This window comes from Triticum aestivum, chromosome 5B (genome assembly GCF_018294505.1).
Source record: "Triticum aestivum cultivar Chinese Spring chromosome 5B, IWGSC CS RefSeq v2.1, whole genome shotgun sequence".
NCBI lineage: Eukaryota > Viridiplantae > Streptophyta > Magnoliopsida > Poales > Poaceae > Triticum > Triticum aestivum.
In genome coordinates, this window is record NC_057807.1 from 465,168,233 (window position 1) to 465,182,441 (window position 14,209).

At 49.8% G+C, this 14,209-nt stretch overlaps 1 protein-coding gene across 2 annotated transcripts; it reads right to left on the reverse strand.

The window, feature by feature from the left end:
* Window positions 1-15: 15 nt before the first annotated feature.
* On the reverse strand, window positions 16-4,127 carry LOC123112508 (protein MANNAN SYNTHESIS-RELATED 1). Of its 2 annotated transcripts, XR_006455533.1 has the most exons (7): window positions 3,866-4,127; window positions 2,204-2,339; window positions 2,047-2,114; window positions 1,871-1,956; window positions 899-1,481; window positions 159-688; window positions 16-121 (listed from the first exon to the last, which is right to left on the reverse strand). XR_006455533.1 is itself a non-coding variant. In XM_044533517.1 (6 exons), the coding sequence occupies exons 1-6, from the start codon at window positions 3,965-3,967 to the stop codon at window positions 410-412; spliced, it is 1,254 nt and encodes a 417-aa protein (XP_044389452.1). In that variant the 5' UTR covers window positions 3,968-4,127; the 3' UTR covers window positions 16-409. The 2 variants fall into 2 exon arrangements, 1 of the variants encoding a protein (XP_044389452.1); XM_044533517.1 differs by having other exon boundaries at window positions 16-688.
* Between the last annotated feature and the right edge of the window lie 10,082 nt (window positions 4,128-14,209).

Sequence of the window (14,209 nt, forward strand, 5' to 3'; positions counted from 1 at the left end):
AACTTGCCACAGCTATTAGACAGAAATCACATCTTCCATTGAGAACAAAAACTTTAGAGCCATCTCTGCCATAACTGGTGAGCTGATATAGGATGATTAAGCATACAACTTGGTACCTTAGAGACAGACTCTAATGGTCCACTCTGTAGCACTCTGTAGCACGCTCTTCTCGCATGCCATGCCTAGAGACAGACTCTCATGGTCCACTCTGTAGCACGCTGTAATCATGCATGTGCCTGTGGTGCTTGTTCCCAGACAACATTCTGATACTGTGCTTCCCACAACAAAACCTAAATTAGTGATACAACAACAGCAACAACAACACACTTGCATATCTACCCAAAGCATGGCCAAGCAGCTCACTTCAGTTCATTCTTATTACTGACAACAAACGATCTAGGCGGCAGCACTAGCAGTAGCATGAGTAGGCGAAGTGGCTCTTCTTGGTGATGTATGTGGAGACGAAGTCTGAGGCCTGAGCCGAACCGCCGACCACCGGAGCTGGGACAAGGATCTGGGTCAGGCCTGACGCGATCCTCTTACCGGCCACATTTCCGTAGAACATGCCGGGGATGGCGGGGACGAACACGTCGCTCTGCGAGCAGATCTCGAGGTCCAGGGCCCTTGCTAGGTCTGAATCGCCAGAATTCAGGAATTCTCCTTTCTTCTCAGCTGGCATGATGTCGTCCTGCACAAAGACAGATTGTAAGTTAAAATCCTGCCATGTACCCTTTTTACCTGGAGAACATGGTTCTGCACTACAAGTTACAAGAACAAACTGAGTGGACCTCTTGAATTTTCTGAGTGTTCCAAATATATCATTGCAACAGGTGAAATGGGCCAGGAGAAAACAGAATATGATCCACACTAATTAAATGGTACTAGATGAGTTGCTTGCCTTGGTATAAGTGTGTGGAAATGCCCTCTTCAGATTATTCAGGCCTTTGTGCCACCATGTCTCTGTCAAGTAGATGGTTGTGTTAGCAGAGAAGCCGACCTTCTTCAGGAAATTCAGAACCTCCTGAGGATTATAACAGCCTTTCCTTCTCGCACCAGCACTTGTTTTACAAGTCTTCTTCTCTAGCAAGTCGGTCCGCATATCAACCGCCAACACCCTGCCATCCGATTTCTTGCTGAGCTCTTTAAGCCTGCCCAGCATCTGTTCAGCCACTTCTGAATATTCGGCGTTCAGTTTGAGCCCAGTGAACATTGCATGGCAAGCAGTCGAATCCAAGTCTTTGTTATTCGTCCCTTTCGGTTTCAAACTTACTGAAGAGAAAATAATTGCGAGTCGTAGGTAACTGTTCTTTTGGAAGGCAGGCTGAATGGTGTCCAGGATGAAGTCCTCTGTCACACGGTTTGGTACTCTAATAACGGCTGGCTTCTTAGTGGTCCATTCAGCAGGAAGTTTATCTACTACTTTGACAACACCATCCAAGTTCATCTTGAATTTTTCCACATCGTACATGTCTTGGAATTTTCTGTTCATGAAATTTATATCATTAGTTCAGAATTGAGATGCCACCCCAAAGTATCAATCATTATTTTGAGTTGCAGAACCGAATGTAAATTTATTTCGGCAGAACAGTAGAGATATGACAAGAAACTTCTTTTCATTGTTTATCCATACTAAGTACACAGTTCAGTATTCAAATAGAACTAACCACTCATTGACAAATAGAGTCACCAGAGTCATCTTAAGACAGCGTTGATGTTCATTTGTGGGAAATAAATCAAGGTGCTCATGTAGTGAACAAGAAAATTCTCTAGATGCACATGTGGTGAAACACATGTTTTCACCAATAGGTGTCTGCAGGAAGCCATATCTTATGGAACAGATTAAAATTGCATCGTTTCTCTAGAAACATACCGACTCTTTCCTAATTCATTTCCTCTGATTTCTGGAAGTACAAGTGTAGCTCCCAGATACCTTGCAATCACTACAGCATCAGCGATCTGCAACCAAAGGGCCAACACACAAACATAAGCTGATTTTCTGTTTACTCAACTACATTCATGAGGGCAAGTTCCAAGTTACGGGCATACCTGTGATGCATGGTATTCGGGGCCAATAGTCAATGACAAGGTAACAAAACCGTTAGACTGATCATCCTCTGCAGAAAATCACAAGTATGAGTAACCAGATTAATCGGTAATAGTTATGGATGTGACATAAAACTTCTTAAACACATAATATTGTTACTTGGGCTTGGTTTGGTCCAGCAGGGCTTAATCTCCTCAGTAGCCTCCGTTTGGAGCTCCAGTCCAGCCTTGGTTATTTCAGTATTGTCTACGATCTTCATCGCATTTAACTCCACGCCTGTTGCCTCCACGGCCAGCTGTTGGATGTTCAGTTTGAGAGCAGTTATAGCATGGCCACATCAGTTAAAAGCAGCATTTTTTTCTCCATCAGTTAAAAACAGCAGTTGATATGTTGTCGGCAGAGCATCTGAACAAGCCAAGTACTGGGAGACAGGGAGAGTATAAGCTGGAGGAGTGATAGTGATTCATGACATGGACAACCCTCACTGTCTAGCTCATACTCTAAAGTGAGATTATTTCTGTATAAAGAAATTGAAGTCTTTGCTTTGTCTCCCCTTTTGCATTTTTATCTTTACAATTGATGGTTTGTTTTGACCACAAACTGTGCTTTTTCTAGGAAAAGCTCGCAGGAGTACAATCTATTCATCACCACAGAAACCAAGTTCCTGATTCTTTCTGCGGGTGCCGCGATCTTTCTTGGAAGCGTCGTCGTGGAGGTGCCCCTTCTCCCCATGGCTTGGGCTCCAGAGGGAAACCTCAGATCCGCTGGATCGGGCGATGGAGGCGTCTTCGCGTCTTTCTCCTCGTTGGGGGCATCGTCTCGGAGCCGGCGACGACTGAGAGACTGGAGGATGATGGCATCTTCGCCGTCAATGGCGGCATCTTCGCCGCGTGGTTTGCTGAGGCGGGGCGCTGGTTTCTGTTTGGCAACGGTGTTGGCGTCGAGAGGAGCTTGGGTCGCGGCGTGGTCTTCGGTAGTCGGTTCTTCCCGGCGTGTCCGAGGTGCTCTTTGGGGCACGGTCGGCGCAAGTCCTGCATATTTCCCTTGTGTTGCTTGTCATCAATGTCGGAGCTGTCGGTTGCTTGCGAGTGTGGCCTTCCGTTGGCATGTGCCGTCGTGGCTTCTATTCCATGTCGGTGGCCAGGTTGGCCGGTGGTGCCCATGTCATGTGGGTTGTGTTGTATCGGTTTTAGCCCAGTTTCCCGTCAATTAACCAGGCAATTCTCTTCTTCTTAATCAATGAAAATGGCAAGTCTTTTGCCTCGTTTCAAAAAAAAAAAAAGCTTGGTGCAACGTGCTGAAAACTAGGATTGGATTATTAAACCCTAGCTAAGCCCTCAAAGTCAAGGTCACGTGACAGTCTGACACACAAATCTCGAGAGTCGAGATGCCTTTCCTAGCTTAGATCCACAAATCACTTCAGATTTGGAGCCATCCATTGCACAGTGAACTGAAAGAAACATTAACTGAACTTTTATCTGAGTTTTTCATGTGACCGGACAGCAAATCCGTTGAGATTTTTGGCAAGAACTGGTACGAGAAAATGAAAAATTCGCAATCCTAAGCACAATACTGCACAGATGGGTCAAACCCACAGAGGTAAAATTATCCGTAGCATCTAAGCGCTCCATAGTCCAACCAAACGATGCAGAATCAAGTGAATGGCAACCAAAATCAGGAACCAGGAGAACAACAGCAGCACCCCCAAACACCCGCTGCAAATTTCCTTCCAGAAAAGAACACCCCGGTAATGCAGACCGGAAGCGGGCGGGGAAACGAGAGCTAGGGAGTGGGGAGGGGGAGGCGGGAGATCTCGGCTACCTCGGAGACGGAGGTGAAGTGGTCGTGCTTGATCATGTTGCCGAGCATGACGAACATGGAGAGGGTGAGGAACCCCGCCAGCACCTGCCGCGGGTCCACCATTGCGGCGGCCGGCGGCGAGCGGAGAAGAAGAGGAGGGGCACCGACAGGCGAGGCGACAGCAGCACGCGGGGAGCGCCGGGCTGCGCGTGTGCAGTGCGTACAGCCGCGCGATGGGGGTGTGTGGACTGGACTGGACTGGACTGGAGATGGAGTGGCACTGGCTGGGGCTTTAACTGCGGAGATTGCGATCCTGACACGGGCCGGGTCGCCCGGACCTGTATAATTTATCTGTCCTGTTAAGCCCCGATCCGGAGAAAGTGGGTTTAGTACGCTTGACAATGGAGATTAGTGGCCTAGTGGGCTCGGCTGTTTTAGTAAGCTCCATATAACCTGCCAATTGTGCTTCCCATCGTTTTCCATTGTCCTTTGAGGGATTCATTTTCTAATTTTGGTAGTAGGGTCATTTGTGAAAATAAACTGTGATGTATAGTTTGCGTGGCAGCTTCATTTTGTTTTGGCTGGTTAATTTGCGATTTTTTCAGTGAGCCGAGGAATGGCGAGTTATGAGGATAAATTACGCCTCGCCAACTCTTATTTATGGGATACTTATATAGCTTCATTGTGAAATTGATGAAGGCATACTTGTTTATGTTTGTTTTGTCGAGATGCGCGAGCATTCGTCACTAACTCTATCGCTATAGCTATAAGTAGTAGAGATGAGGAGCATGTCTATAAGAATAATTGGACACCGCCAACTCTAGGTCAAGATGGGAATGGGCCGGGTCGGCCCGTTGGATCACTGACCCGACCCAAAAAGTCGAGGCCAATGGGTCAAGTGGGTCGGCCTTCAAATGATACACGTGTTGACACCAGATTTTGCCACGGCATAAAAGGAAATGAGATGGCTTCAAGTGAAAGGGTTTTCAGCATGAGAAAGTTTCACGTCGCCGAGTGGAACAACTTTGATGTCTAGGCTATCGCCATTCGACCTCATCTAAGTGGCCGAAACTGTACTCCGAGCGACAAAATTTAGTGTTCTGAGTGCTTTTCCGCCGATTACGCCTTCAATATGAGCTCAGATGAAGTAGCACTCTAAAGGAATTGTCTTTGTCTCGTTGAGACGATTGATATTCATATATAAATCATCTCAATCCGAGTTCGTATGCAAAAGTTACAGCCAAAACGGTCTAGAGCGGTTAGAGACCAAAATATTACGCTCGACACCAGACACATGTTGATGAGTGTCTGATGCAATGCGTGAGCAAGTCGGCCCTCAATAAGGCCTTGAATCGAAAAAGCTTTAACATGAAAAAGTTTCGTCTCGTCGAGCCGATCGATTTCCATATATACTTCATCTCAATCCAAGGTCATATGAGACCTGGAGGGACAAATCAAGATCAGACTGTGTTTTCAGTCGGGAAATCCGAGTGAAAAAGCTTACCATCCGAGTGGAAACTTACCGGTCGAGTGGAAATTTACCAGGTGAACTTATTATTATTATCCGAGTAAAAATATAGTCATCCGAATGACATTGTCCTCCAGGTAAAAATATTCCGAGTGAAAAGATTATCATCGGAACGAAAACTTGCCGATCGAGTGAAAGATTGTCTTCCAAGTGAAAATATAGTCATCCGAGTGAAAGATTATCTTCCGAGTGAAAGATTCTAACATCCGAGTGAAAAAGTCCAGTCGGACGATCCGAGTGAAAGACTCTAATATCCGAATGGATGAGCTCGAATCCGAGTGAAACTGAACATGTGCCCGAAAGTTTATCAAGATGACCTCGGATGGAGAAGTGTTCAATACGGAAGTTGTGCGTATCATCAAAACGGTGAACTATGGTTTTGGAGTCATCATCATCAGAGATAGTATATGGCATGCAGATTCACTAGGAGACTCGGATAATCCAGTCTGCTGCGAGACCGAGTCCGACTGGAAGGTAAAGATGACCTCAAAAAGTATTCAAGATGGCCTTATTTGAAAAAGTGATCAACATAAGAGTTGTTCGCCTCGTCGAGGCGCACAAGTTTGATATTTGGTCCGTATTGATTGGAGATAATATGCGAGCTCGACGGCCCGCGCAAGGAGGAAGACAGAAATTGGGCCAGATTCAGACTGAATCCGAGTTGGAATAGAACTAGGACTCTAGGACGTGAATTGATATGTAAGGAAAGCCTAGATGAATCCTTTACTTGTACGGGAAATCCAGCCGCCTCTTATATATGTTGGGGGTGACGGCCGATTGAAGAACACACAATCGAAGAAATCAATCTACTACTTTTTCGTGTTCATCTACTTTTTGTCTCTCCCTTGTATCTTTCTTCTCGTTCTTCGCTAGTTCTTCATGCTGGAGGGCTGCGGATCCACGAGGCTCTAGGGGCGAGCGAATAGTGTCGTGGTTCTAAGTCTGACAGTAGAATGGGGGGTAAGTATGGAAAGGCAAGGTCCTAGCTATGGAGTAGTTGTACACACGGGTGTTTAGCGAGTTCAGGCCCTTCTCGGAGGAAGTAACAGCCCTATGTCTTGGAGCCCGGAGGCGGTCGACTGATCTCTGTGTATGTGAGTTACAGGGGTGCGAACCCTTCTACCAGTGGAGGGGGGTGGCTTATATAGAGGACGCCAGGACCCCAACCAGCCCACGTAGAGGAGGATTAAAGTACATTAAGGCCGGGCGTTACTGGTAACGCCCTACGTAAAGTGTCATCATGACCATTAAGACTACTTAATTACAGACCGTTCGGATACAGCATAGATCTTGAACTTCTGATGGTCGAGTGTGTCTTCATGGTCGAGTGTCTTCTAACCGGTCGAGTGGAGTCTCCCTTGGTCGAGTGGAGCTTCTCTTGGTCGACTGGAAGGTAGCTTCGTAGGATGATGTCCTTGGGTATGGTATCCTAGATAGGTCCATGACCCTACCCTAGGTACATAACCTCATCATTAGCCCCCGAATGGATCGAGGTTCGAGTGAGGAAGGAGTTGACGATTTTCTCCGACTTATTTACTGTACTCTGATTATGTCGTATCTTGGATCGGCGATTCTTCTTTCGGCGTTGGCGTCGACTTTTACTTCAGTCGCCTTGATCCATTCTTATCTTTTATCGAGTGAACTTTTGAACTCTGGTGAACTTCCGAGCGACGGATCGCGGGAAGGATATCGTCTAACAGATTGATCTGCTGTTAGCGGATTTTGCGGGATCTGAAATTTGGGAAGCGCGCGAAGCGGGGCGATCCGCGGCAATCGGGCGGGATAAGGCATGGACGCCTCGATTTCCGTGCCGCCTTCTTCGCCACGTATCATACGTGTGCGACTGTTTCAGGATGTGACAGATCTGCTCGGACCCACTCGTCAGCCGCTCGGAAGCGCCCTTATATAAAGCGTCAGGGAAGAGTTTTTGAACAGTGCCTCCCCATTCTCCTCTCTTCCCTCTCTGCCTCCGCCCACGGCGCCTGCTCCTACCTCCGCCTTATCCACCTCTCGAGCGCTTCGCCGGAGATAATGGTGAAGGAGAAGACGGCGGCTTTAGAGCGCGTGAAGAAGGCGACGACGATGGGGCAAGCGAAGGGGAGACCGTCCAGTTGGGGCGGATCTTCGTCGAGGTCCCGCCTGCCGAAGGGTTGGGTCCAAGGGGATTGGATCCGCTCGACCATCACTGGGGAGGACCTCGACGACCTGGCCGATGAGGGACTGATCCCCCACGGGTCAGCGAGGCTCCCGGGGTCCGAGTGTCAACCGCAGCCGCAGGAGGGTGAGTGCGTTCTCTTAGCCACTCACGTAGATCGTGGTTTTTCTCTGCCGCCGAGTGTGTTCTTCCGTGGGTTTCTGAATTTCTTTGGGGCGCAACTCCACCATTTCAATCCCAATTCCATCGCCTATCTTGCTGCCTTTGTGTCCATGTGCGAGAACTTCCTGGGTTGTCGACCGCACTGGGGTCTCTTCAAGCACATATTCACCTGTCGGTCGCAGACAGTAAAAAAGGCGAGTCCGGGTGATGAGAGGACCAAGGTTATACAGATGTGCGGGGGTCTTGGGATTCAGTTGAGGAATAAGAGCACTTTCCCGGCCATGACCCTTCCTGAGTCGGTCAGAGGGTGGCAGTCGACTTGGTTCTACTGCCAAGACGAGTCGACGCCGGGGCAGTCGACCGGTCTCCCTCCGTTGTCCATGGACCGAGTGGACAAACCGTCTTCTCTGAAGGTGCTTCCTGAGGAGAAAGCCGAGGTGAAAATGTTGGTGGAGCGTGTGGTCCAACTCGTTCGGGACGGAGTGACGAGCATGGATCTTCTGGAAGTCTTCCTTAGGCGGCGCATCCAACCGCTCCAGTACCGAGGCCACCCGATGTGGCTGTACTGCGGTACTGAAGACACCACTCGGGTCCATCCAGAGGCAGTCGACGACGCCACGCTGGAGAGGTGGGTGGCCGCCATCACAGGGAACAAGGACAACCCTCGAGGGGCGAGGAGGATCCCGCCACTCGACTGTACCTATACGCCGGACAAGGTATGGCCGCTTATCTCCGAGTGTAATTTTGTTTTATCCATTCTGCTTTGCCGCGAATTGGTCGATTGATCTTTGTTTTGCTTTGTTGTCTGACATGCCACCACTGAATTGTACTCGATGCCCAATGGGGCGCAGACGCCGACTGAGGAGGAGGAAGGAAGCGGGGGCGAAAGCCCGGAGGAGTGGGATTCGGATGCTGACGACGACGACGAGGGTGATGACTCTGGTGAGGAGGAAGAAGAGGAGGAGGAGGAGGAAGTTGCACCTCCCCGCTCGGAAAGACGCTCGAAGCTTGCCCATGATCCAGCGACTCAGCGGGGTAAGGGGGTCGCAACCGCTTCCCAGTCGACCAAGCGCCCTCGGACCACTTCTCCGGCGCCGACTGAGAAGGCTCCTATGCAATCTCGAGTGGCACCGCCGAAGCCTGCAAAGGTCTTGCCGAAGATGAAGATGGTGATCCCCACTATCTCAGGGTAATGGTAGTTTTGAGCTTTCCCTGTTTCATGAACTTGTTCTTGGTCGACTCATGGGCCAATCGACTGACTTTTGGAACTACAGCGCTGCTACTTCCGACACTTCGGCGAGAGCCGAAGACCACGAGATGGAGGATGCTGCAACCTCGAACCTTGGTATGACTCCTGCGTTGCTGTTTTCAGTCGACTGACTCATTGTCTCTAATTTTGATTCTTTCTGCAGTTTCATCTAACATTGTTATTGACCTTCTTGACGACGACGAAGAACCGCCACGGCCGAGGAAAAGCAAGAAAACGTCTGCTGGCAAGGCGACCCAGGATGTGCCGGCACCCGAGACATTGGTCATGGAGGGAGACAATGTTACTCGACCCACCGTATCCTTCGCGGTGCCGTTGACGAGTGCTCGCCCTTCGTCGTCGAGTGCTGCTCAACCCTCGCTTTTCTCCACCTACCCCGTTCCAGAAGACCAAGCTAGTGCTGCTAAAGAAGCGATACGCCAGGCGGGGGTCATGATGGAGCAAGTGAAGGCAATTCGAGAAGCCAGCCAGGCAGCCTATGACGCCAGTTCGGCACTCCAGAGTAATGTTCAGGTCAGTCGGTCACTGCCTGTTCTTCTTTCTGAAATTCTTAGAGCCTGTCCTACACCCACTGGGTGTGTGTCGATTGAAATTCCGGGTTAGTGGGGGCACGCCGAGTGCACCCAGTGGGTGTAGACCCCAAGGCTATGGTGGACTGCTGGCAGTCGACCATAGTCTTTATGCTTTGAGTTTTTCTTTACTCGACAAGGTCGAATAGATTCACAGACCGGTGGGGGCACGCTGAGTGCACCCACTGGGTGTAGTCCCCAAGGCTATGGTGGATTGCTGGCAGTCGACCATAGTCTTTATGCTTTGAGTTTTTATTTACTCGACAAGGTCGAATAGATTCATAGACCGGTGGGGGCACGCTGAGTGCACCCACTGGGTGTAGTCCCCGAGACTGTGGTTGACTGCTGGCAGTCGACTATAGTCTAAAGGACATTGCCTCTTTTTTTGTTGGTCGACTGGTCGACTCTTGATGAAACTAGTGGGGGCATGCTGAGTGCACCCACTGGGTGTAGTCCCCGAGACTATGGTCGAACATTTGCATTCGGCCGTAGTCTTAGAAATGCTATGATTTTTCCTTACTCACTCGGAAGTGAATTGTCTTTGACGTCTGTCGATTGATTCTTCGTAGAAATCCTGTGACCTTGCGGCTCGTTATACTGAGTTGGAGAACAAACACATTCAGCTCGAGCTCGATCTGAAACTGGCCCAAGAGAACTTGACGAAGGCGAAGGAGGAAGCTAAAGGTATGCTTGGTGAGGCCTTTGACGACTGCCTTTGCCTCTCACTTGTTTCCGAATCTAATCTCACTGTAACTTTGTAGGCAAAGTGAGGGACGCCCTGAAGAAACAAGAGCTTGACTTGGCTGAGATGCAAAAAACTGCTTTAGAGAAGACCAGGCTAGCGGATGAGAAGCTGGCTTCAGTGACTAAGCTTGAAGAAGAAAACACCAATCTGAAAGCTGCTCTTGATGCTGCCAACCAGGAGGTCACTCGACTGAAAAGCGACAAGACCACCCTGAATGACAAGGCCAGTGAGTTGAAGAGAAAGAAGAATGATCTAGAGGCTTATCTGGGTGGACTCGCCAAGAAGTTGTTCCTCATGCTTGAAGGTAATCCTTTGTATCAAACAAATATTTTAATTGTAACCTCTGACTGTTTGTCTTGACTCGGTGGTTGTGCTTGCAGAATTTTGTCAGAACTTTGAAGAGGAGACTGGTCGACTGGAAGTAAACCTGGACCCCATCAACTCTCCTGTGAAAGATGAAGTCGCCATGAACGTGCTCCGACTTGAATCTCGTGTTGCTGCCGTCATCGATTATCTCGCAAGGCTGAAGGTCGCAACTTCCCGCATCGACACAACACTCTGGCCAAGAGAGACACTCCAGAACGACCTCGAGTCTCTGATGACTCGACTGAACGAGGTCCCAAGTCGAGTGCAGGAGTGGAAGAAGTCTTCGGCCAGGTGCGGCGCGGATGTTGCTCTATCTCTGGTCCGCGTTCACTGCAAGGATGCACGAGAGGACAAGCTGGTGGCTCTCAGGGTGGCCAACACCAAGAAGCACGATTTCAGATCTTTCATGGAGACCTTCATTGCCGCTGCCACTCGGATTGCAGATGGAATTGATCTGGACGAGTTTGTGGCACCTTCCAGCCCTCCACAGGAGGGGTAAAAAACTTCTGAGCTTGATACTTTAAATTTGCCTCGGTATGCCGAGTGAGCTTTGTAACCGACAAACCTTAACAGGCCTAGCGCCTGAGCACTTTCGGTTCCGCTAGGTGTTATCCGAACTTGGGTTCGTCGCTGAATATGTTTGCATTTGGTTTGAGGCGTCTTTTGCAGGTTAAAGCGAAGCGCTTATTGCCATCGACTTGTCCCCCAATTCACTTAGGCAAGCACTGGGCTGCAGCTAAGTCCCCGAGCGAGAGGTTTGCCCTCCACTCGGTAGGATTTCAGACACCTAGGCGAGCACTGGGCCGCAGCTAAGCCCCCGAGTGGGAGGTCTGCTCTCCACTCGGTAGGATTTCAGGAACTTAGGCGAGCACTGGGCTGCAGCTAAGCCCCCGAGTGGGAGGTCTGCTCTCCACTCGGTAGGATTTCAGGAACTTAGGCGAGCACTGGGCTGCAGCTAAGCCCCCGAGTGGGAGGTCTGCTCTCCACTCGGTAGGATTTCAGAAACTTAGGCGAGCACTGGGCTGCAGCTAAGCCCCCGAGTGGGAGGTCTGCTCTCCACTCGGTAGGATTTCAGGAACTTAGGCGAGCACTGGGCTGCAGCTAAGCCCCCGAGTGGGAGGTCTGCTCTCCACTCGGTAGGATTTCAGGAACTTAGGCGAGCACTGGGCTGCAGCTAAGCCCCCGAGTGGGAGGTCTGCTCTCCACTCGGTAGGATTTCAGAAACTTAGGCGAGCACTGGGCTGCAGCTAAGCCCCCGAGTGGGAGGTCTGCTCTCCACTCGGTAGGATTTCAGAAACTTAGGCGAGCACTGGGCTGCAGCTAAGCCCCCGAGTGGGAGGTCTGCTCTCCACTCGGTAGGATTTTTGAATTGGTGGCGTAGCTCGGAAGGAGAGGGTAGCAGTCGACCTGCACCTCGTCCTCCTTGCAAAACGCATGTTGTACTTGTACTTAGGCGAGTTCTTGGACTGCAGCTAAGCCTCCGAGTGGAAGGCTGGCTTACAACTCGGTAGGATTTTATTTATCTTAGGCGAGTACTTGGACTGCAGCTAAGCCTCCGAGTGGAAGGCTGGCTTACCACTCGGTAGGATTTTATTTATCTTAGGCGAGTACTTGGACTGCAGCTAAGCCTCCGAGTGGAAGGCTGGCTTACCACTCGGTAGGAATTTATTTATCTTAGGCGAGTACTTGGACTGCAGCTAAGCCTCCGAGTGGAAGGCTGGCTTACCACTCGGTAGGATTTTATTTATCTTAGGCGAGTACTTGGACTGCAGCTAAGCCTCCGAGTGGAAGGCTGGCTTACCACTCGGTAGGATTTTATTTATCTTAGGCGAAACGGATTTCGCAGCTAAGCCTTCGTGTGGGAGACTGACTCACCACTCGGTTAGGATTTGTTTTTACAGACTTAGGCGAATCGGATTCGCAGCTAAGCCACCCACTGGGGGATTGTTTTATATGGACAAAAGTAATAACAATCACTGGGAAAACTATAAAGCTCTTGTCTTTGATAAATAAACTACAGGAGTACTTTTATTACAACTCATCCGAGTGAATACTTAAGTGTAAAAGGGGCGGAGAAGCTCCGCGTTCCAAGCTCGGGGCTCGTCGATCTGATGCTCGACATTGTAAAGACGGTATGCTCCATTGTGGAGAACCTTGGTGACGATGAAGGGACCTTCCCAAGAAGGAGCAAGCTTGTGTGGTTTCTGCTGGTCCACTCGGAGAACTAAATCTCCTTCCTGGAAGGCTCGACTCTTCACGTTTTTGGCGTGGAAGCGACGCAAGTCTTGTTGATAAATGGTCGATCTGATCAGAGCCATCTCTCTTTCTTCCTCTAAAAGGTCGACTGCGTCCTGCCGCGCTTGTTCTGCTTCAGCTTCGGTGTAGAGCTCGACTCGGGGAGCGTTGTGGAGAAGATCACTCGGCAAGACTGCTTCAGCTCCGTAGACCAAGAAGAATGGATTTCTTCTAGTCGACCGGTTGGGTGTGGTCCTTAACCCCCAAAGCACCGAGGGAAGTTCGTCAACCCATGCACCAGCCGCATGCTTGAGATCACGCATCAAACGGGGCTTCAACCCTTTGAGAATCAAACCGTTGGCTCGTTCTGCCTGTCCATTCGACTGTGGATGGGCGACTGAAGCATAGTCGACTCGTGTGCCTTGAGATGTGCAGAAAGCTCTGAATTCTTCAGAATCGAAGTTTGACCCGTTGTCAGTGATGATGCTGTGCGGGACCCCATATCTGAATATCAATTCTCTGATGAAGCTGACAGCAGTACCGGCATCGAGGTTCTTGATGGGTTTAGCTTCGATCCACTTAGTGAACTTGTCGACTGCTACCAGCACATGGGTAAAACCGCTTCTGCCTGTTCTCAAAGGACCGACCATGTCCAAACCCCACACTGCAAAGGGCCAGACGAGTGGTATAGTCTTCAAAGCTGACGCGGGCTTGTGTGACATATTGGAGTAAAATTGACATCCCTCACACTTGTCGACTATCTCCTTCGCCATTTCATTCGCTCTGGGCCAATAAAAACCAGCTCGGTATGCTTTGGCCACGATGGTCCGAGAAGACGCATGATGGCCACAGGTCCCCGAGTGGATGTCGTTGAGAATCATTCGACCTTCCTCTGGTGTTATACATTTCTGGCTGACTCCAGTCGCACTTCCTCTGCATAATTGACCTCTCATGACGGTGAAGGCTTTGGACCGGCGGACGATCTCTCGAGCTTCTTCTTCATTCTCGGGGAGTTCCTTCCTCAAAATATAGGTGATGTAGGGCACTGTCCAATCGGGAGTGATGACCAAAACTTCCATGATCAAGTCGACCACCGCTGGGACCTCGACTTCAGTCGGATCTGTGGCGCTTTTAGGCTGCGGGGCTTCTTCAGTGAAAGGATCCTCTTGAACCGATGGTGTGTAGACATGTTCCAAAAACACGCCACTCGGAATGGCTTCCCTCTTGGAACCTATCTTCGCCAAGTCATCGGCTGCTTGATTTTTCAGTCGGGGAACGTGATGGAGTTCTAACCCTTCGAATTTCTTTTCAAGCTTCCTCACTGCATTGCAGTATCCA

Coding starts and splice junctions, on each gene's coding strand:
- LOC123112508 (XM_044533517.1), bottom strand. CDS start 3,967: ATGGTGGACCCGCGGCAGGTGCTGGCGGGGTTCCTCACCCTCTCCATG. Junction 2,340..3,865: donor ACTTCACCTCCGTCTCCGAG/GTAGCCGAGATC, acceptor AACATCCAACAG/CTGGCCGTGGAGGCAACAGG. Junction 2,115..2,203: donor CTGGACCAAACCAAGCCCAA/GTAACAATATTA, acceptor GATTTTCTGCAG/AGGATGATCAGTCTAACGGT.